Source organism: Sminthopsis crassicaudata, chromosome 2 (genome assembly GCF_048593235.1).
Source record: "Sminthopsis crassicaudata isolate SCR6 chromosome 2, ASM4859323v1, whole genome shotgun sequence".
Classification (NCBI taxonomy): Eukaryota; Metazoa; Chordata; class Mammalia; order Dasyuromorphia; family Dasyuridae; genus Sminthopsis; species Sminthopsis crassicaudata.
The window spans coordinates 542,034,065-542,058,979 of NC_133618.1; the positions used below are offsets into that span (position 1 = coordinate 542,034,065).

The window sequence follows — 24,915 nt, forward strand, 5'->3', positions numbered from 1 at the left end:
TTTTTTTTCATATGACTTTGATTTCTACCTGTTCATATCTTATGAACATTTGTGAATTCAGGAATGTTTTGTATTCTTATAAATTTAACTCCATTTTCTATATGTTTGAGAAATGAAGCCTATATCAGAGGAAATTATCTGGAATTTTTTTCACATTAGAGATTACCATGTATTTCCTGCCATCTTATTCCCCCATTTATCTTTCTCCTTTCATCTTGTCACTCTTCAAAATTATTTCATATTGGACCACAGCTCTCCCAATGTGCCTTCCCTTCTTTTAGATTTTTTTTCCTGCCCTTCTCTTATCTACTTGATTTTTCCCATAATACTTGATTTTTATACTTGAATATGTATATTATTCTCTCTTTGAGCCAATTCCAATGAGAATAATAAATGTTGTCTGCCACCCTCCAATTTTCTTCCACTGTTAAAGCTTTTTCATATCTTTTTATGTAAGACCATTTATCCCATCAGAAACCAATATGTTGGGTTTTTTTTATTAATGGGACATTTAAGAAGATGTGGCATCTACATTGTGACTTTCACCCTCAGGACTATCAGACTTATAGCTGAAGTGTCCTGTATGTATTGTTTACTTCATTGGAACCTATGCTCCTTGGAAACAGAAGCTGCCTTGCTTTTTCACTTGTGCTGCACATAATAGGTATTTAAATCTTTTTTCATTTATTCATTTTCAGTGAGAATGAGGAGCACAGGATGAGCAGACATTGGATAGATATCTAGATTGTCAGGTGCCATTATCTTTCCCCAAAACCAAATGCCTCTTTCAAAATTCCTTACTTATGTGGAAGTTACCACCATCTTTTTAGTTTCCCAGTTTCTCCTTCATTATCTTTAACTTTTCATTGAACTAAAATTATTTTCTTCAAAGTTACCAAGGATCTCTGCCCAATTATCCAATCTGGTGGCTATTTGTCAGTCCATATAATACTCGATCTCTTTGCATTTGATACTGTTGACTTTTCTCTCTTCTTTAATCAAATAGGGACTTCTTTTAAGAATAATTTATATTTTCCAACTTTTTAAACACTTTATTGAATCACATTGTTTCTGATTCTTATCCACTGCTTTCTATTAATTTTTCTCTGTTCTTTTTAAGCAGTGCTAAATTTGTTTTAATGATTGCTGCTTTATATTGTAGTTTGGGATCTAGAAGTGCTATTTTCATTTCATTCCTATATCTTTTCATAATTTCCCTTTGGTAATTTGATTGACATAGCAATAAAAGTATAAATTAGCTTTGGTGGTATTGTCATTTTTATTGTATTGGTATAGCCAACTCATGAGCACTGATTTTCCTCCAATTTGAGTAATTGGAGGCCATGTAATTTGAAATTATTCTGTTGTTTTATATAGACACTGTGGAGGAAATTTCTATCTTTAAGTAGAAAAGTAGAAATTAGTATCTTGTAGTTGTGGATTGTGAATCTGGTGAAAATCCAGCTTTTTGCCTTTCACAGCTACTTAACAGAAATCAAACACTAAGTAAGTATCTGTTGATTTGTCTCCAGCAGATAATAAGAAAACAGGAAATACCAACTGCTGTACTAAAAGAGTTCCTGTTGTATTGGCATATGGCCAGGGTAGCATTCTCTGTGACCTCTTCACTAGAGAGTTTAGTTTGAGCTCTTTGTGGAATAACAAAGGCAAACTCCAAAATGTTGCTTTACCAGCAGGCTTGGAGAGAATTAAGGAAATCAGCTTATGCAACATGATCTGTTTAGCTTGATCTTAAGGTCACTCAGCCATCGTTTGACATTTTTAAAATACTGTACTTTTAAGCATCTTTGGGAAGAATAGAATGAACTGATAATGGATCATGGATATTTTTCTATTCTGTATAGGAGACGGAATGTGATTGGTATTTGGGTATTAAATAACCATTCTTATATCCCAGTCCCTACTCTAGTTAGTTTGCATTGAAACTTGTGTTTATTGGTTAACTTCTCTACTAAGAATTATGGAAGAAAATGAAAATAACTCTCATCTTAAAAACTATAAGGTCATCCCCATTGAATTCATACCAATGTTGCCATGTGTCTTGATTTTTTAATTGTTTTTTAATTCTCTCTTCTCCCTTTTTTTCCTTTCCTCCCATTTCAGCTGAAGGGCTACCCCAGGTGTATTATTTTGGGCCATGTGGGAAATACAATGCCATGGTACTGGAGCTTCTGGGCCCTAGCTTGGAGGACTTATTTGACCTCTGTGACCGAACGTTTACTTTGAAGACTGTGTTAATGATAGCCATCCAGTTGGTAAGTAAAGTCTGGTAACAGAATTTGCTTCCAAATATAAGCATGTGTGTGTGTGTGTGTGTGTGTGTGTGTGTGTGTGTGTGTGTGTGTGTGTGTATGTGTACGTGTGTGTATGCATTGTATATAAAAACATTTCCGTACTGTGCTTTAACTAGCAATGATTCATTGAGCAGCATTTGAATTTTCATACTTTTTATACCATTCTAGGAAGTTTTCAGGGACATCAGATTTAAACAAAGAAAAGTAACATTAGGCTTACATTTCCCAACCAAAAATTGGAAATATTCTGATATATAAAAACAATTTGCACCTTGGACAATATCCCATCCTTCAAGGTGAAGCAAATCATTTAGTGACAGAGAGATTATTCTCGAAATCATTCAGATAAAATCGATTTACTTAATGACTCACTTGTAGATTTTTAACATATGGTATTAAATTTTTTATTTCGTTGGCTTCATGAAAAGACATAAGATACAGTGCACTAATAAGCAGCTGTTGCAGGGTCTGAACCAGCATGAGGGAAATTATACCATGATGAAAAAAAATCTATTCTTGTCTCTTTTCACAGCAGAAACTGCCATAGTTATAGAGGCTGGTTATTCAGTTCGTGAGAATAAAAATTTAGAAAATGAAATCAATTTCAGTATCACATGAATAATTACCATGAGAAGAGTGTTAGTCCATAATGAGAAAGCTGTAGATATATGATTATTTATTGACAAATAGTTATATGTAATGGGCAAGACTTATATAGTGTATAAAAATCTGCCCTGTCTTTCCAGTTTCAAATTTAGATATTTAAAAATCCTATAACTTCCATAAATGATGAGAAAAGCCTCCGAAAATGTAAAACATTTTTTTACAAAAATAATGTTAACATGACTAATAACTTATATGTCACCTTGTGCTTTTACAAAACACTTCACTCACAACAGTTTTGTGAAGAAAGTGGTACACATTTTTGTTTTTTCCATTTTACAAATACAAAAAAAAGTGATAATTTAATGATTCACCATTTCTCCATTATATTTATTTTAGCATTATAAAATCTTTACTTTTTTAAAAACAAATAGAAAATGGGAAAAGATTGAGTTTTACGCTTTTATCTTTTAAATGACAAATCTTGTGCTTTATTTTTTCTGGTATATATGTTTTGAATCATGCAGTTACTATTAGTGGTAAATAGCATATAGCTTTCCACTCTAATTTCTGGACTGCAGGTTATTATGTGGCAGTAGTCACTAAAGGATTTCTGGTCGTTTTGAGAGAGAATTATTTTGCATTTTTTATAGTCTTGGAAACAATGTGGAATAATACTGTTGCCAACAGTAAATATGTGTGATAAAGAGGGTAGTGTCCTCACTTAACACCATATACCAAGATAAGATCAAAAGGGGTCCATGATTTAGGCATAAAGAATGAGATCATAAATAGATTAGAGGAACAGAGAATAGTCTACCTCTCAGACCTGTGGAGGAGGAAGGAATTTATGACCAGAGGAGAACTAGAGATCATTATTGATCACAAAATAGAAGATTGTGATTACATCAAACTAAAAAGTTTCTGTACAAATAATACTAATGCAAACAAGATTAGAAGGGAAGTAACAAATTGGGAAAATATTTTTAAAAGTAAAGGTTCTGACAAAGGTCTCATTTCCAAAATATATAGAGAACTGACCCTGATTTATAGGAAACCAAACCATTCTCCAATTGATAAATGGTCAAGGGATATGAACAGACAATTCTCAGATGATGAAATTGAAACTATTTCCACTCATATGAAAGAGTGTTCCAAATCACTACTGATCAGAGAAATGCAAATTAAGACAACTCTGAGATACCACTACACACCTGTCAGATTGGCTAAGATGACAGGAACAAATAATGATGAATGTTGGAGGGGATGTGGGAAAACTGCGACACTGATACATTGTTGGTGGAGTTGTGAAAGAATCCAGCCATTCTGGAGAGCAATTTGGAACTATGCCCAAAAAGTTATCAAACTGTGCATACCCTTTGACCCAGCATTGCTGTTATTAGGATTATATCCCAAAGAAATACTAAAGAACGGAAAGGGACCTGTATGTGCCAAAATGTTTGTGGCAACTCTTTTTGTTGTAGCTAGAAACTGGAAGTTGAATGGATGTCCATCAATTGGAGAATGCTTGGGTAAATTGTGGTATATGAAGGTTATGGAATATTATTGCTCTGTAAGAAATGACCAGCAGGAGGAATACAGAGAGACTTGGAGAGACTTACATCAACTGTTGCTGAGTGAAATGAGCAGAACCAGAAGATCACTATATACTTCAACAACAATACTGTATGAGGATGTATTCTGATGGAAGTGGATATCTTCAACATAAAGAAGATCCAACTCACTTCCAGTTGATCAATGATGGACAGAAATAACTACACCCAGAGAAGGAACACTGGGAAGTGAATGTAAATTGTTAGCACTACTGTCTATCTACCCAGGTTACTTATACCTTAGGAAGCTAATAATTAATGTGCAACAAGAAAATGGTATTTACACACATATATTGTATCTAGGTTATATTGTAACACATGTAAAATGTATGGGATTACCTGTCATGGGGGGGGGGGAGTGGAGGGAGGGACGGGATAATTTGGAAAAACGAATATTTAAAAAAAAAAAAAAGAGGGTGGTGTCCTGCCAAATCCCAAGAGGATCTGGATACACTCACCCAGGACCGGAAATGACTCAGCTCAGACCATAACATAGCTCTTTGCAGCATTCTACAGCAAGGGGCTCTTGTTGGGTTGCAGTCACACACAGCAAGGGTACAGCCCGGGGCAGCCTCTCATCTGCACAGTGAGGGGCTCGGCTGGGGATAGTGGAATTTCTCCAGCTTGACTGCGCTCCCCAGGCAGAGTCACTTCCAGTGCGGTGAGAGACAGGACGATTGCAAATACTCAAAGTAGACATTTGTGGGGGGGCAGTGATACCTTTGCTCCTTAACCTCTAATCCCAAGGTGGACACTAATCCTCACAGTGGGGCTCCTCACAGTGGGGCTCCTCGCAGGGCACTTACACAGCCCAGCCTGTGATACCAGACATACTCACTTCCCCGTGGAGCTCATCCCAGAGCCCTCCCTCAGCTCGGCCGTTCCTTGCAGCCTATTGAGAGGACAGATACTGTTCATACACCCATCCTTGCTCTGCTGAGGAAGCTGATAACCTCCTTGCACTGAAGGCTTTAAAAAAAAATGAGTAAGGGGGCAGCTAGGTGGCGCAGTGGATAGAGCACCAGCCCTGAATTCAGGAGGACTTGAGTTCAAATTTGCTCTCAGACATTTAACGATTCCTAGCTGTGTGACCCTGGGCAAGTCACTTAACCCCAGCCTCAGGGAAAAAAAAAAAAAAAAAAGAGTATTAAAAAAAAAAATGAAGAAAATGATTGACAGCTTCTATGCAGAAAAAGAGAGGGTTTCCAACCCTGAAGAGACTAATAGCAGACAATACCCCAAATAATGCTCTCCTAGAAGAAACTTAAAAATCTGAAGAGAGAATTGGAAGAAAAATGGGGAAAGGAAAGAGAAGCTATGCTAGAGAATAACAGTGTCCTGAAATGTGAATTAGAAAAGGTAAACAACTTCCTGAAATGTGAATTGGAAAAGTTAAAGAATTCATAGGAAGTGCAGGGAAATAGAATTAGGGAATTGGAAAAGGTAAATCACAGGAAAGTAGGATCTATGAATTGGAAAAGATAAAAAATTCCCAAGAATGTAGGATTTGTGAATTGGAAAAAGAAAATAACTCACTAAAAAACAAAGTTAGTGAAATGGAAAAAAATTCCATAGAGCAAAACAACTCATTTGAAACTTAATTGGACACATACAAAAAGAAGTTTTAAAAGCTAATGAAGAAATGATTCATTAAAAATCAGAACTGAACAAATAGAAATGAATGATTCATTGAGACACCAAGAATCAGTCAAGCAAAACCAAAAAAATGAAAATCTGGAGAAAAATGTCAGCTATCTACTTGCCAAAACGACAGACCTGGAAAATAGATCTAGGAGAGACAATTTGAGGATTATTGGACTTCTTGAAAATTATGATGAAAAAAAGAACCTAGATACTATTTTACAGGAAATCATCAAAGAGAACTGCCCAGAGGTAATAGAACCAGAAGGTAAAATAGGCATTGAAAGAATTCATCGAACATCTTCTGAAAAAGACCCTAAAAAAAAAAAAAAAAAAAAAAAAAAAAAAAAAAAAAAAAACTCCATGGAACATTGTGGCCAAATTTCAGAATTATCAGACTAAGGAAAAAATATTGCAATCAGCCAGGAAAAAACAATTCAAATATCAAGGTGCCACAATAAGAGTCACTCAAGATCTGGCTGCCTCTACATTAAAGGATGGAAGGGCCTGGAATCTGATATTCTGAAAGGCAAAAGAATTTGGAATGCAGCCCAAAATAAACTACTCAGCTAAGTTGAGCATTTTCTTCCATGGAAGAAGATGGACATTTAATGAAACTGATGAATTCCATATGTTTCCAAGGAAAAAACCAGATCTAAACAAAAAAATTGATCTCCAATCATAGGACTCAAGAGAACAGAAAAAGGTAAAAGGAACTCTTGAGAACTGTATTTCTGTTGTGGATATACATTAAGACTACATGTATAATTTGATTTTAAGGATATAACAAAAAAAGGGGGGGGGAGTAAAAATGGAAAGGCAATACTGTCAGAAAAAGGGGAAAGGGGCAATAAAAAGAGGGAAACCACATCCCACAAAGAAGCAAAGAAAACCTATCATATCTGAGGGAAGTTAGAAAGGGGGAGGAACTTTGTGTGAACCTTACTCCCATCAGAATTGGCTCAAAGAGAAAATAATTACATATTGGTTTTACAGAAAATTCTTTCTCACCTCATTAAAAAGGGGGAGAGGAAAAGGGAAAAGGAAAAGAGCAAAAAGGAAAGGGAACAAGAAAGGGAAAGGGATTTAAAGGGAGGAGATAGGGATACTAAAGAGGGAGAACTGCGTGAGGCAAGTGGAGCTCATAAGTTTAATACAGGGGAAGGGGTTCAGGGGGGATAAGGGACAAAAGCATAACCAGGGGGTAATATAATGGTAGGAAATACAGAATTAGTAATTTTAACTGTAAATGTGAATGGGATGAACTCTCCCATTAAGCGGAGGTAGATAGCAGACTGGATCAAAAGTCAGAACCCTACAATATGTTGTTTACAGGAAACACATTTAAACCAGAGAGATACATACAGAGTAAAGCTAAAAGGCTGGAGCAGAATCTATTATGCTTCAAGTAAAGTCAAAAAAGCAGGGGTAACCATCCTTATCTCAGATCAAGTAAAAGCAAAAATTGATCTAATCAAAAGAGATAAGGAAGGAAACTATATCTTGCTAAAGGGTAGCATAGACAATGAAACAATTCCAATACTAAATATATATGCACCACGTGGTATAGCATCTAACTTCCTAAAGGAAAAGTTAAAAGAGTTACAAGAAGAAATAGACAACAAAACTATAATAGTGGGAGATTTCAACCTTGCACTCTCAGAATTAGATAAGTCAAACCACAAAACAAATAAGAAAGAAATTAGAGAGGCAAATCAAATATTAGGAAAATTAGGTATGATAGATCTTTGGAGTATACTTCCTTTTCAGCAGTTCATGGAACCTGTACAAAAGTTGACCATATATTAGGCCATAAAGATCTCAAAATTAAATGCAGGAAGGCAGAAATAGTAAAGGCTTTCTTTTCAGATCACAATGCAATAAAAACTACATTCAACAAAAGGTTAGGGGTAAATAGATCAAAAAGTAATTGGAAACTAAATAATCTCATCTTAAAGAATGATTGGGTGAAACAGCAAATTATAGACACAATTAATAATTTCACTCAAAATAATGACAATGATGAGACATCATACCAAAATTTGTGGGATGCAGCTAAAGCGGTAATAAGGGGAAATTTTATATCTTTGGAGGCTTACTTGAAGAAAATAGAAAACGAGAAGATCAGTGAATTGGGCTTGCAACTTAAAAAGCTAGAAAAAGACCAAATTAAAAATCCCCAATCAAATACTAAACTTGAAATTCTAAAATTAAAAAGAAATTAATACTATTGAAAGTAAAAATACTATTGAAGTAATAAATAAAACTAAGAGTTGGTTTTATGAAAAAACCAATAAAATAGATAAATCTTTGGTAAATCTGATTAGAAAAAGGAAAGAGGAAAATCAAATTGTTAGTCTTAAAAATGAAAAGGGGGAACTGTCCACCAATGAGGAGGAAATTAGAGAAATAATGAGTTACTTTGCCCAACTTTATGCCAATAAATTTGATAACCTAAGTGAAATGGAGGACTACCTCCAAAAATATAGGCTTTCCAGATTAACAGAGGAGGAACTCGTAAATTGCTTAAACAGTCCCATTTCAGAAAAAAGAAATAGAGCAAGCTATTAATCAACTCCTTAAGAAAAAATCTCCAGGACCAGATGGATTCACGGGTGAATTCTACCAAACACTCAAAGAACAATTAACTCCAAATATTTGAAAAAATAGGGAATGAAGGAGTTACTACCAAATTCCTTTTATGACACAGACATGGTACTAATACCCAAACCAGGTAGGTTGAAAACGGAGAAAGAAAACTATAGACCAATCTCCTTAATGTATATTGATGCTAAAATCTTAAATAAGATATTAACAAAAAGACTACAGAAAATCATCCCCAGGATAATACATCATGATCAAGTAGGATTTATACCAGGAATGCAGGGCTGGTTCAATATTAGGAAAACTATCAGTATAATTGGCCATATTAATAATCAAATTAACAAAAATCATATGATTACCTCAATAGATGCAGAAAAAGCATTTGATAAAATCCAGCATCCATTTCTATTAAAAACACTTGACAGTATAGGAATAAATGGACTTTTCCTTAAAATAATCAGTAATATCTATTTAAAACCATCAATAAGCATCATATTTAATGGGGAAAGATTGTAACCATCCCCATTAAGATCAGGGATGAAACAATGTTGTCCACTATCACCATTACTATTCAATATTGTATTAGAAATGCTAGCTTTGGCAATAAGAGTGGAGAAAGAGATTAAAGGAATTAGAATAGGTATTGAGGAAACCAAATTATCACTCTTTGCTGATGATATGATGGTATAAGTAGAGAACCCCAAAGATTCAACTAAAAAGCTATTAGAAATAATCCACACCTTTAGCAAAGTTGCAGGATACAAAATAAACCCATATAAATCATCAGCATTCTTATATGTCACTAACAGAGTTACAGAGAGAAATTCCATTTAAAGTAACTACCGATAGTATAAAATATTTAGGAATCTATCTGCCAAGGGAAAATCAGAAACTATATGAGCAAAACTACAAAACACTTTCCACACAAATTAAGTCTGATCTAACCAATTGGAAAAATATTAAAGATGTCAATACTACCTAAACTAATCTGTTTATTTAGCGCTATACCAATCAGACTCCCAAAAACTATTTTAATGACCTAGAAAAAATAACAACAAAGTTCATATGGAAAAACAAAAGGTCAAGAATTTCAAGGGAATTAATGGGAAAAAAAAATCAAATGAAGCTGGCCTAGCTGTACCAGATCTAAAATTATATTATAAAGCAGCAGTTACCAAAACCATTTGGTATTGGCTAAGAAATAGACTAGTTGATCAGTGGAATAGATTAGGTCCAAAGGACAAAATAATCAATAACTCTAATAACCTAGTATTTGACAAACCCCAGGACCCCAGTCTTTGGGATAAGAAGTCAATGTTTGACAAAAATTGCTGGGAAAATTGGAAATTAATATGGCAGAAACTAGGCGTTGACCCACACTTAACACCGTACACCAAGGTCAGGTCAAAATGGGTTTATGACCTAGGAATAAAGAATGAGATTATAAATAAATTAGAGGAACATAGTATAGTTTACCTCTCAGACCTGTGGAAGAGGAATGAATTTATGTCCAAAGAAGAACTAGAGATCATTATTGATCACAAAGTAGAAAACTTGGATTATATCAAATTGAAAAATTTTTGTACAAACAAAACTAATGCTGATAAGATTAGAAGGGAAACAATAAACTGGGAAAACATTTTTACAGTTAAAGGTTCAGATAAAGGCCTTATTCCCAAAATATATAGAGAATTGACTCTAATTTATAAGAAATCAAGCCAATCTCCAATTGATAAATGGTCAAAGGATATGAACAGACAATTCTTGGATAAAGAAATTGAAACTATTTCTAGTCATATGAAAAGATGCTCCAAATCATTATTAATCAGAGAAATGCAAATTAAGACAACTCTGAGGTACCACTATACACCTGTCAGATTGGCTAGAATGACAGGGAAAGGTAATGCAGAATGTTGGAGGGCATGTGGGAAAACAGGGACACTGATACATTGTTGGTGAAATTGTGAATACATCCAGCCATTCTGGAGAGCAATTTGGAACTATGCTCAAAAAGTTCTCAAACTGTGCATACCCTTTGACCCAGCAGTGTTGCTACTGGGTTTGTATCCCAAAGAGATCTTAAAGAAAGGAAAGGGACCTGTGTGTGCAAGAATGTTTGTCACAGTCCTCTTTGTAGTGGCTAGAAACTGGAAACTACGTGGATGCTCATCAATTGGAGATTGGCTGAATAAATTGTGGTATATGAATATTAAGGAATATTACTGTTCTGTAAGAAATGACCTATATAATAGGATGATTTCAGAAAGGCCTGGAGAGACTTACATGAACTGATGCTGAGTGAAATGAGCAGGACCAGGAGATCATTATGTACTTCAACAACAATACTATATGATGATCAATTCTGATGGATATGGTCATTTTCAACAATGAGATGAACCAAGTCAGTTCCAATAGAGCAATAATGAACTCAACCAGCTTCACTCAGCAAAAGAACTCTATCAGATGATTATGAACCAGTATATAGAATTTCCAATCCCTCTAATTTTGTCTGCCTACATTTTGGATTTCCTTCATAGGCTAATTGTACACTATTTCAAAGTCCGATTCTTTTTGTACAGCAAAACAACTGTTTGGTCATGTATACATATATTTTATTTAATTTATACTCTAACATATATTGGCCAACTTGCCATCTGGGGTGGGGGGGACCAGGGGGAAAATTAGAACAAAAGGTTTGGCAATTGTCAGTGTTGTAAAATTACCCATGCATATATCTGGTAAATAAAAACTATTAAAAAAAAAAAAAAAGAAAGAAAAGAAAGAAAAAGGCAGTGTCCTGCTGAAAGGAAGCAGCATACTCATCATAATGAAGAGTATGGAATTGAGTCAGAAAGCATGAATTTTAGTTTCTGCTCAGCAATTATGACCTTGAACAAATGGCTTATCTTCTCTGCCTCGGTTTCTTCATCTGTAAAATTATGGGTTTGAATTAGATGACCTTTAAAGGTTCTTCTCCTTGACATTCTGTGATTTCCCCACTAGCATACTTAGCATGTGGTACAGAAGGGCATACATAGATGGTAGTGGCTTTTGGCTTATACCAGGCAAGGTTCCAATATCTTATACCGATTAGTTCTTATCTACCACTTATGGATACCCTGAATTAAGATGTCTGGGACTCAGTTGTTCACTGCAGATCTAAATAGAATACATATTAAAGTGGACTAAATACAACCAATTTTCTTTACCATTTGTGAATTGGAATCATTGTTCTAGAATTAAGTAAACTTTCTTTCACTTCCTTCCACTATTATGAAATTTTTTTTTTCTTTTGGAGTTGTTATTGTTTGAAATGTAATTGTAGAGATGTGGGAGTATTCATCAGTAATCAAGTTTTGATTTTTTTTTTCCTTTTAGATTTCCCGAATGGAATATGTGCACTCAAAAAACCTCATTTATCGGGATGTCAAGCCAGAGAACTTCCTGATTGGCCGACAAGGCAACAAGAAGGAACACGTTATACACATTATAGACTTTGGCCTGGCAAAGGAATACATTGACCCTGAAACCAAAAAACATATACCATACCGGGAACACAAGAGTTTGACTGGAACAGCGAGATACATGTCCATCAATACCCATCTTGGCAAAGGTGTGTTCATTTTTTTCCCAGGAAAGGGACAGTTCACTGCAAACAATTATTTATTTCAATAGCCCTTTTTCCCCATTGATTTCAACGTATATTTCAAGTCTTAATTCCTACTGTTTTATTTTAAACCAAGGCAGCAAGATCCTATTATGACCTCATATAGAACAAGACATTGTTAAACCACTAAATGATTTAGACTGTCTTTATCTGCTCAGATGATCATATTGATGTTTTGTTATATGAAACTTAATGAAATTTGATTGAAAGCATTTAGCTAATGATTTTTGTAATTATGGCTGGGGGCATATATTTATATGTAAGAACTATACTTCCTTACTAAAGCTAATTTCCTAATAGGAAAGAAGAGTTAACCAAATCATACCTTATATTTCTGCTTATACCATTTTTACCAGGCTAATTGCATAGGCCTCAGTCTAGATTATAGGTATTACTTGATAGAAATTTATTCGCTGTTCCACAAGCCCTTGCATTTCTTCTCATCATGCTAAAAGAACTTACTTAATAATTTGCTTATATCATACATATAAAAAACTTCTACCATTATCATATTCACAGGAATAATAACTATATTGCCTGCAATAAATCAGTTTTATTACATAATACTTTTATAGTATGATTATAATAAAGGAATATTTAAATATTTTTTCTAAGGAACTTCAGGGGTTTGAATTTGTTGAATGTGATTTGTGCTTCTGATATCTATAGAACAGTAGCAAATCTACAAAGTAAAGTTATCAAGGAATAAAAAAAAATTGTTATGTTTAGATTTGGTTGAGGAGATTTTGAAAGCAGTGTGGCTCTACCTCTATTACACTAGATGTATTTTTTAAGACAGATTCTGATATTAAAGTACAGAACTGGTCAAGAATATGTCTCACGTACACTCTTTTTTAGAGAGAGATCTTAGGCTTTAAAAATAATAGATAAAAGTCATTTGCTTAGGTGACACTGACAGTCCCCCATTTTTTGTCCAATATGTGGTATGTTTTATATTTTGAGATGTGTCTGATGTTGGACTTGAGGGCTAGGCAATCTTCTCTTCATTTTGTAACTTTAATGGTGATGGGCAAGGACACTCAGGAAAAACTAAAATAAGTGGTAGAAAGTGTTATATTATTTTGGGATCAGAGCAGTCCCCTTAAATCATTATTGTCACTTGTTGCTGGATAACTAGAAAGGATTATGTTTCAAATCAACCTGTCTAATCAGATTGCAGCTAGTATACTGTAAAGAATAGATGTACATTTGGTATGTGTTCAGTAGAATGTTTTGCTTGACTCTGAGTACATTTAACACGTGTGTGTGTGTGTGTGCATGTGCACATGCGTGTCCCTGCATGCTTGTGTCTATGTGAGTGTCTGTGTGTGTGACTAAGAAGGGAATAGTAGTGTAGTGGCCATGAAAGAAGCTAGTTTGCTATCAACATTACATTAAATACCTTCTGTATTGATTGGCTAATAAAACTCTGTTAATGAAAGCCCAACCTTCGCTCATGAAAGTCTCAAAGACTAAGTCATATAGTCTGTTTTTCTCACTAAAAGAAGGATGATAGCAATATTTGGGGAATTTTTATACATTTAAAGGAAGCATAGCTTTTTGAGTGTTTATGAAATAGTATGACACTTTGATTGTCCTGAAATAATTCATGGGTCACTGATATTAGTACTCATCCTCAATGATAATGAAAATGACCTACATGAATTATCTGTGAAAGGAAGTGACAAATTAATATTGCTCTATCTTTACTTTTTAAAGTCATGTTAAAGACATCGTTGCTTCTAAAGTCCAGTGTCCCAGTCTATGCCATTATTTAAAGGTAAAAGACATAATTTTGATTTTAATTGCATTGAAATAGCTTACAAAAGTTATTAAGGTGGCCTGTCTATCCAGAAAGGGAGAAGAGTTGATATTTCTCTTTGAGTAAGATGGCTATTGGCATCCCAATCCCTTTATAATAATTTGGAGACTTGTGCCCTCTAGTGTGCAATAGTAAATTGCAATCATTTCCTGATGAATTTTTACTACAAAGGGGCCTCTTTTTAAGGGAAGTGAAAGTAAAAATAGAGAAGCAATGGATAGTTTTGATACAATGTAAGAGGCTACAGGAAGAGGTTTCTCTGTATTACTCTGCTAAAATCTCACCCCCACATTGTTTTTTTTCCATGAAAAGAAAATCTCTTCTTCCTTAAGCCCTGTTTTAGACTAATTTTGTGAGTAGGATTAAAAACTGGTTTCATTCATTTCATTTTTTTCCTTTATTTGTGTCATAAAACTATGTAAATACTTCCCTAATGCCAATTAAAATCTTTCCAAAGACATCTTCCTAAGCACCATTTAGAAAGCCTATTTCTCTCTCTACAATTTATTCTAATTTCTATTCATTTGTTTTCTGTACAATTCCAGATTATTAGAAACCGTCAAGTTTGCTGTCTCTGTATCCTGGTATGAATAGCTTCCCCAATCTGCCTGGATCAAATGGTTAATTTTTTTAGATACAAAAGAGATATGTTTATATATCTGTATATCCAGCGTCACATAAAAATTTCTCAGGTGAAAAGGCGTTGCAAGTAGAAAAAGTATAAGAAACCCTGGTCTAATTGATAACTGGACTTTAGTTCTAGTATATTTGAAAAAAGAATATAGTTTTCTTTATATCCATCTCTCCCATACTTACTTTGCCATTTCATTTGTTCCCCTTCCGCTTCCTATCAACACTCACAAAAAACAAATGAAATCCCTATAACTCAAATTATTTTAGTTGATAAATTTCCAGAGGGTAGTGACTTTATTGGCTTATAAATTACTCTTCCTATGTGGGCCACTTGAATACATATTACATGCTATTCTTTTTTTATTAGTATTATAGCTTTTTATTTTCAAAACATATGCATGGGTAATTTTTAAGTATTGACCCTTGCAAAACCTTCTGTTCCTACTTTTATCCTCCTCCTTTCCACTCTCTCCCCTAGATGGCAGGTAGTCCAATACATTTACATGCTATTCTAAAGTAATTTAGGGATGATATATACATGTGAGTGGAACATATTTTAATCATATAAAACCAATAGAAAATTTTAAAGTATTCTGATGAAAAAAATTCTGAGATACTTTTTTCAGGAGTAACATAGTTCTTTTATTGCCTTGGCAGTTTAGGATTTTGTTGGTTTGGATTGCTTTCTAGTTTTGCATTTGCTACATGAGATTTATTTGCCAATGAAAGATCTAGACAAAGGAGTATGTACATGTTAATATGATCTAGACTATCGTCCCCAATTTAGTTATAAAAAGAATTAGTAAAGAGAGTTTTTCCACACCAAAATAATTTTTAGGGAATTACTGGTTGTGATTCCAGTTTTGCTTTAATAGCTGCAATTTCTGTTGTTTGATCTGTTTTACCTTTTAGAGCAAAGCCGAAGGGATGATTTGGAAGCCTTAGGCCATATGTTCATGTATTTCCTTCGAGGCAGCCTACCCTGGCAAGGACTCAAGGTATATGTGAAAAAAACATAATTTAGGGTTTTGTTTCTGTACTCATTTGCTAATTTACAGATGACTATGTTGTTTGTTATTATCAGCACAAAGTGGAAGATTGCTGAAAGAAATAGATCTAGGAATGTTTTACCTTTAATTATTTTTTAATGTTCACTGAATATTGACTTCTGGAGTACTTTCCTTAATAAAAATCTATTATTAGAGCAATTCTTATCCCTGCCTCCAATATGTTTTAGCATTTTTTTTAAAGAATCTTTCTTTTCTACTTAATTATGCTTTTTCTGTCTCTGGATATAACCTTTCCCCACTGCCATTAGGTGGCAAAAGGAATGTTTCCCACAAGTAGATGCTATCAGATGCTCTGCCTTTTGCAGGGAAGGATTTCCCTTGAAGGAATCAAAAGAATTTTCTCCTTCATTGTAAATTAAAGATCTCATAGAGGAAAATGAAAATTCAATATTTAGTTTTATTTATTGACAAATTTCTGACAGTAAAGCAGTATGGTAGAGTGGATAGAGGGCTAGTCTTGGATTGAAGAAAACCTGGGGAAAATACCTGACTTTTCAATGCCTTGGGTAGCATTCAGATACTTTTTAAGTCAGAGATCAAAATGTCAATCTTTATTGATGTAATTCCCTACACCAGTGTAATTATAGATCAGGATCAAAACAAATGTGAATGTGTGTGTGTATGTGTTTTCTATTATTCTTCATGAATCTTTATATTTTTTTATGCATCTCTCCTTTGCTTCAATGTTCATACAGTATTTTATGTCTCAATTATCTAAGATTCAGAAGAACTGAGTTTTAGTTTGGTTTGCTCAGCTGTGTGGTCTTAAGACTCACCTGCGTGGACCTTAGTTTCATAGAATTAGAATTTTAGGATCATCTTGCCTAGCCTCCTAATTTAACAGATGAAGAAGTTAAGGTTAAATAATTGAGACATAAAAATACTGTACCAGTCTTTGAAGCCAAGGTAAGAGACATAAAATGTTTCATGAGGAATTGCAAGCACAATCAGAATTTGCTAATCAGTAAATCTAATAATGTTTGGTCTTGATAGTTGTCATTTTCAAAATAGCTTTCAACTATTTAGTTGGTCCTTTGCAGTTTTAAGAATGTCAAATTCATTTTTAACTCTTACAAATAAACTTTTTCTCTTGCCCTAACTCTAAATTCATGAACCATTTTTAGTGGTTCTAATGGTTTTTCCGATTTCATCTTCGAGTACCATTACTTAAAACTGAGTGGAATATTCTTGGTATAGCACACAAGAGCCATATTGAGGACTTGCCTTGGATCAGATCTAAGGCACATTAAGTTTCTCTACTTATATTATTAATAAATCTCACTTCTTAATATTTTAAGATATTATTAAGCCAGCATTAGTCCTAGTGTGTAGTTATTTTCAGATTTATCTTTTGCATGTGTTTTCTCTCCTCTCTAAAAGTATTTATATGTACTTTTGTTTTATTTCTACTTAGATCTCTAAAAGATTTTCAATAAAACCATATTTATTTCTATTGTTGAATTAATAATAAAAATTTTTAAAAATTCTTACCCACTGCTCTTAATCCATTTAATAGTGTTTATATCTGTGATTAGACTACTAAGTATATTTTGCAAGTAAGGTTTCTGTGAACAAAGTAAATGTTTTATGCACATCTAAATATGCCACCACACTATGTTTGCCTCATCTGCTAATTTGGGAATAGGGACATAGAGAGGGAATTGAGTCTGTTTAACAAAACCTGTTAGTTTGAGTAAAATCAGCATTACTTCTCCAAATCTGTTGAATATCTCGTTGTCAACACTTATTTCCAAATAATAATTTTTATTTTTTTTTTTGGTTTACTGTAGGCTGATACATTGAAAGAAAGATATCAGAAGATTGGAGATACCAAAAGGAATACTCCAATTGAAACTCTCTGTGAGAATTTTCCAGGTGAAGTCATTTTAGATTTTTCTTTGAGTTATAGGGATTAATTTTTTTTTTTTTTTTGAAATGAATTCTGATTGGGTGGATATGAAAGTACCTACCATATGATTACTTTCTTGAAGAACTTACAAGGTAATACATGATTTATACCATCAGTAGGAAGAAGATAATAATCCTCATAATCCTTTCTCCCCTCCCCCCTCCAGATTACTCAGGATAGGTTTTATAAATTCTATTTAGTACTTGAAGAAACTTATGCAGAAAGTATACTTTTCTCGTTCTGATATTCTTCTAATTCCTTTCCCAACAGAGGAGATGGCAACATACCTTCGATATGTCAGGCGATTAGATTTCTTTGAGAAACCAGACTATGATTACTTACGAACACTCTTTACAGAGCTCTTTGAAAGGAAAGGTTACACCTTTGACTATGCCTATGACTGGGTTGGAAGGCCAATTGTAAGTATCCCCTCCCATCTAATAGTCCTCTCTCACTCTTAAACCAGCATTCATTCTTACACTTTTTTACTATATTATTTAAATCTTTTGGAAAAATAATTGCCTTGAATATAGCTAAGTTCACCAATGCCTTTAGTCTGATCTCACAGTCTGCTCTCAAAGGTAGAAAGCAAGAATAATTTTTCTAGTTGGCTTTAAGGCATTAATAAGAAGTTGGGTCATGTTTCAAAAGTCAATATGGTGTAAGGCTTAAGGTACCTAGATCTCTGAAAATAGAAGGACTTCACACCATAGAAAGTTTCTTTTTTTTTTAGAAAATCTCAGAATTTGCTTTTCTGGAAGTGAGAAAATGTGTTCCCCTAAAGACTTTGATTATGTTTAACACCCAGTATACCATACTTCTTTAAAAGATATTTAAATATGTATTAAAGCCTCACATTGAGGACTGGGAGCCAGTACGGAGCATGTTATTTTTTACAAAAGGGAAAATTGAAGAGACAGTCTCATCACCCAGTTTTCATTTATAATATCACAGTATTTTAACTGTCAGTTAAAAGAGGAACAAAATCAATCCTATTTTCCCTACTTGGTTTTTTGTTTTATTTTTCTAGCCTACTCCAGTAGGGTCAGTTCATGTAGATTCTGGTACATCTGCAATAACCAGAGAAAGCCACGCACACAGGGAGCGGCCATCACAACAACAACCTCTTCGAAACCAGGTCTGTGACTCTTTCCTGTCCTTTCAGCTATCCTTCTAAATATTAAAGCACAAATTCTATTGCATGTTCCTTAAAAAAAAAAAAAAAAAAAGTACATGTTTTGGAAGAGAAGGCACAAAGTCATCGGGTTTTTTGTCAGTTCCTCCAGTCACAGTGGTTTTGGGTACCATACTCTTTTTTTCCCAGCAGGTTCATAAATGTCTTGGGTTTTGACCAAATGTGATATACTAATTCATAAAGCCCTAGAAGCTTCTTGTCTTAAAGAATTTACAGGTTGTCAGTTTCTAATATTTGAACCCTGAAGTGATTCTGAGGCAGATGAAGGGGATTTCTTCTAGAGCTGTCAGTTGATTCACTCTAGACTTAATCTTTTAAAAAGAATTTCAGGCTAATAGTTTAATTCAGTACCTATTGAAGAGCTGTATGCTCTACAGAAATAATTAAGGATTGTCTTGATTGTTTGTTAGTCATTCATGATTCTTAATGAATTTTTCAAGAACTTCTAATTACTTAGAACTCATTTCTAAATATGGAGAAAAAAATCTTAGCAAAGTATTTCCTAAAGATATTTTGAATTCTTTATTGACTAGAAGAGTCCCATGGTTTGTTATTTTTTCATTTTCTCCCTTTATTGAGGCAATTGTTATTAAGTGACTTGCCCAAAGTCACACAGATAGTATCAGGTGTCTGAGGTCAGATTTGAACTCGCTCCTCTGAACTCCAGGACTGATGCTCTATCCACTGTGCCACTTATTCTTAAATGGAGCAGTCTGGCGTGAAGTTGGGCCCAGTTTTATCCAGCTTTCTGTCATGCTAAAAAGTCTACATCTTTCTATAAATGTTATTGCTTGGGAGAATAGTAGGTTACTTAAATGGTTTCAGTGGAGGAACAGAATATAATTCATATAATATAATCTCATATTTCTTAGTGTTCTTATATTCTCTTGGTGTGACATGAATGTCTTTTCTTATAAAATCTTCTCTATTTTTGTTGGAAAAAGCAATAAATATGATATATATGTATATATATATATATATAAATATATATATATATATAACAAAAACGAGGATTGTAGTAGATGAAAACTTGATTCAGTAAAACTAATAAGGTGAAAGTGTTATGGTCCTTAATGTTGCTTTAAATGAGATGTTTTTGCCTGTTTTACAGTGCCTGTAATTATGTAGAAAATATCTGCTGAACATAAGGCTTCTTTCTAAACATTTTTGGCTTTGAAATTTACTTCTTGGGTTACTTTTTTGGATTTATAGCTGTCCTTGCCAAAGAATGTAGCACATAATTGTTAACCTGCCAATAACAAATCTCTCTGTCTTTAGGTTGAGTCTTGAACAAGAGTCTCAGTCTGTTTACTTAAAATCTTTCTAACATTGTAAAACTTAGACTTCTATAATCCAGGGTCCATAGTATCTTTTGACTACTAAGAGTTTAGAATTTCCCACTGTTGTGTGAATTTCACCCTATTTTCTGGTGGACTCTAGTTCCCTCTGCTGTGTAGTGAGTGGATCTTTGGTACTGAAGTTTTTGTGCTCTGGCTTCCCTTAGTCTATAATTTTGCTAGCATTTTATTCATATCCATGATTGTTCTCTAGTGTTTATTTTTTTAAAAATCAGCACTTGTATATATTTCCTATTTTTGAAAATCATGTACTAATTTAGATTAAATTAGCTTTTAGGTTTGGAAGTCAGTATGAGATAGCATTTATCACTGGGTAGCTATTCCATCTAAACCTATGAATGTGATATTAATTTTTAATTTACTAAACTATTTGAGCATCTGAATTTACTTATCAATACAGTTTTAATAAATAAGCCAAATATCCTCTCCCTTCAAACATCTAAATGAAGACAATATACATGTCCTCCCATACAAGTAGACCATGTATGCAGCCTTCAAGACTGTCAAAATACTTCCTATCTTAGTCTTGAGTATATATGGTGGAGAGATATTTCTGAAGTGGATCCCTACCAAACATAAGGCAGTTATTTGGTAGTAATAGAGGCTTGATTTATGCGAGAATATGAGTGGCAAGAAAAGTGCATTCTCCAGTTATCATATGACCTAAGATGAGTTGTTAATTATTCTGTATCTGGGTTTTTTCATCTATATTATAAAGGTGCTACACTAGGCAGCCCCCAGAGTCTCTTTTAGAAGAGTGTAAATTGGCCTGGATACAACATATATCTGATGGGCCTTGGTCTTTAGGTGGAGAAATGATGAAGACAAGAGAGCCACTACGAGGCTGTCAAAGATGGAATGTTTCTCTTCCAGTCCTTGTTAACCTTTATATCCCTTATTGTAATTACATCATTACAGCATACTGATTATGTGTGAACTAGAGAACCATTATCGCATCAATTCCACTGAGTTAACACCTTGTTTCAAGTGTAGTTGTCCAAATATACCCAATATCTTTAATAGTTTGGATTATGTGCTTTAAGAATGTTTGCTGTATTCTTAATAGTATTACATAGGTGTACTTTTAAATCCCTCATCTTGAGGGTAATCTCTGTACAAATATGCATATATACATTTACATATACACACACATACACACATATACATATGGATTCATCCATACAACTCATATATAAAATTTTATATTTTCATCTGAGCAGTTAATTGTCCTTTTAAATTTAATTCAAGTTATTCTTCAGAGTATTAATTTTGTTAAGACAGAAAAGGGAAATAAAATCATATGTTTAGGTGGAGTACCTTTCCTGATAGTTGGGATCATTCCAAACCTCCTAACAGAGGGCGTCTTTTCCTTCATTTGGTCCTGTACATACATACACTTTTAGCCTTCATTATTTCCTTAAATGTTATCTTAGTTGATAATGCTAGGGGCAGCTAGGTGGCGCAGTGGATAGAGCACCAGCCTTGAATTCAGGAGGAACCGAGTTCAAATTTGGTCTCAGACACTTAACACTTCCTAGCTGTGTGACCCTGGACAAGTCACTTAACCCCAGCCTCAGGGAAAAAAAAAAAGAAAAGAAAATGCTAGCCAGGATTCTGGCCCTACTAGTCTCAAAAAAATCCATTGTAGTGTTATTGTGCTCATCAGGAAGATGGTCGAAATGGCACTTACTTCTAATAAACAAAGCCTTCTTAATATTGTCTGACTGTATCACTTCTAGAAATGAGTCCAGCCATTTCCCATGTATCCATTAAAGTAAATAATAGTCACTGCATTGTGCATGATGGCTGGGCATGGTACATTCCCATAATACAGAATATTATCTAGAATATCCTCCCACACCCTATGCCCCTCACATTTCCTGCTCTTTAAAACTTTTATTCCATCACATCTTGCAGACATTATAAGAAATACTGTTATAATTAAGTTAAGGTTCCTCCCCCCCTTTCTTATTTTTGTTTTCCCCTTCTTTTGATAGGCTAGATGTAAATAGTATAAGGAATAATGATTATTCAAATTAGAAGTTTTGAGAGATAGGCATTCTCACTCTACTTACCTACTATGAGAAGGCTTCTTGCCTGAGGTGAGAATTTTTATCATAACCTAAGGTGAGAAAGTATTTTGTGACTTTATGATTTCTTTTTTTTTTCCTTCCTAATGTCTTTGAAAACAAACATGTTAATCAGCAGATAAAGTGATTCCGTTTTGAGATCTGTAATAATGATTCTAGACATCTAGCTCTACAATATGTGCTTTTAATGAATTCTGTATTACTTATCCTTCTTCCCTGGTCCCACGTATATTTACCCAAGATAAAAGAAAAATATTTATCTTCTCTACATGTAAGCTCCTGTGCCATCAGTTTGACTTGTAAGAGAAGTATAAATCCAGAGACCAAGCCAAGAAGGTGTTCTGAGAAGTCCTTGAGTTAGAAAGAACTACTTTTAAACTCAAATCAGTCTACTAAGTAGGGGAAAAAATAAAATTACAATGTGTTTTGAAATAATCATGTCTTCAAGGAAAGAGAGGTTGTTGGTTTTGTTGTTTTTTTTAATTTATGTAGACTGCAAAGTAATGGATATGACTTCTGTGGCAGAAATAGCCCTTTGATTGGTCCTAAAATCTTAGTTTATCTAAAGATGGAGATGAGACCAAAATAATGAGTAGTTTGGGTAGTTAGGTGGGATTACATGTCAATTGGGTATCTTAGTAAATTGAATGAATTTATTTTAAATGCAGGTTCAGTAGCCTTAACAAACCAAAAGCTGATTAACTCTCCATTCTCCTTCCTTTTGCAGAATACCGATTAGTTCTCAGCAAGGTTCAGGACTTGCTAGTTGAAGGGGCGGACGAGTTTGCTCAGAGATAACTTGCCTCCTTCTGTCCTGTGTAATTTCCTAACGTGCTGTCTGTTGTCTAGTGAGAACACGGACATACAGAACCAACGCTCTCCCTTGTTGATCACCTCCAGCATAGATCTCAATACAGGATAGGGTTTTTCTTCCTCTCCTTTGGGAACTTAACACTGAGGGGACATTGAAACAAAGAGGTGTGAAAACTGAAATAAAATCCTTTGCCTTAGCTCCTCCTGTTCTATCACCTGTCACTCATCTCAGCTCCTAATTTTCTATTCCATATTAAAAGTTTTCTTTTATCTGTGTGCATTTTTTCATTATTTTATTCCTTTAGCTAGTAATGCTAGTGTGTTAAGATGAAATTTTAAGAGTTCATTTTTCCTACATTTAAAGAAAATAATTTGGTTAAATTGGGAAAAATCCTCCAATTTTAGAAGGGAACGATTCTATTTTGCTGATCTATAAATTTAAATTTCATAAGTTTCCCCTTATTTAATCCTGAACCTCTCTTTCTATTAGTATTCCCTCAGTCCTGAACTATAATATCTCCAAATGCTAATGAGAAATAATTTATCCATAACTGATTGTTCTTTGATGATGATGTCCCCTGGTCTCTGCTTATACTTAGAAGCAGACTTCAGAGACTTGTGAAATGCAGATGGAAAGAAACAAAAAGGAACTCAGTGTATTGAGCATACAAGTCTTTGTTAAGTTGTGTAGGCAAGAAGGAGAAACCAAGAAGCAGCCCAGGGCAGTGGGACAGGCCGAGAGTCAGAGGCAAGGTCCTTATGGGGAGTTTCAGCCTCAGCACTCATTGACATGGTGGACTGTGGGCAAATCATTCCACCTTTCCGCCTCAACTCCCTTATCTGTGCAATTCAAATGAGCAGGGTTAGCTGGCCTTACCTACATAGGAATTTTGATAAAAGGGATGCACAAACTGTGACATATTCTAAGAATGTGATTAGTTTGGTGTCTCAAAGAGATTTTATTTTGTGGGACTGCTCACAAGCAGAAACTGAGTAATTTCTGTTTTTCACTTTTGTTCTTCATACTGCTGTGTTAGTGGCTATCCTTTCCAGTTGTGGGATGGACAGCAAGCCTCCCCCCCCCTTTCTCTTCTCCTCTCCCTCATGGGTATCAAGCTTCTAGCATATTCCTTCTTTTACATAGTTTAGACTGAAATTCTGTGTCAGAAAATTATTGTTTCATAAAAAGAAACGACTTCACAGATCATTATTTCTTGAAATTTCAGTGTTTCCAAGGCTATTCTATCACTTGAAGAGAGAGAAATAAGGAGAGTTTGAAATAGAGATTTACAAACTTCTAATGTGTTCCCTATAGTTTCTAATAAAGCTTTATAGGATTGATATGATTGTCCTTTTAGCACCTGCAAAATAATGAGTCTTGGAAGCGTTCCTTTCAGGTTGTAGCTATACATTAGGTATATCGAAACTAGTCCATTACTTTTTGTGCATTTAGTATATTACCTGAAGATAATCCTTTATTTGGTAAGTTTAATTACAGGTTAGGTAGACCTCAGTTTTATTAAAATATACAAATCTGTAATCTTAGTAACTTTTTAAAAAAAATTCCTTACAAATCACAGCC

The 24,915-nt window shown here is 34.2% G+C and overlaps 1 protein-coding gene across 10 annotated transcripts in view; it reads left to right on the plus strand.

Moving 5' to 3' along the window:
- Window positions 1-24,915, plus strand: part of CSNK1G1 (casein kinase 1 gamma 1) — a 241,641-nt gene that overhangs the window by 197,114 nt on the left and 19,612 nt on the right. For 6 of the 10 annotated variants that reach the window (XM_074294846.1, XM_074294844.1, XM_074294849.1 and 3 more), the window contains 6 exons: window positions 2,125-2,276; window positions 12,155-12,389; window positions 15,811-15,896; window positions 17,759-17,843; window positions 18,148-18,296; window positions 18,908-19,015. In XM_074294846.1, the coding sequence (XP_074150947.1) occupies window positions 2,125-2,276; window positions 12,155-12,389; window positions 15,811-15,896; window positions 17,759-17,843; window positions 18,148-18,296; window positions 18,908-19,015 (815 nt within the window). Of the gene's footprint in view, window positions 1-2,124; window positions 2,277-12,154; window positions 12,390-15,810; window positions 15,897-17,758; window positions 17,844-18,147; window positions 18,297-18,907; window positions 19,016-23,247; window positions 23,610-24,915 lie in introns of those variants that run through there. The other 4 variants (XM_074294853.1, XM_074294854.1, XM_074294852.1 and 1 more) reach the window with 1 other exon arrangement.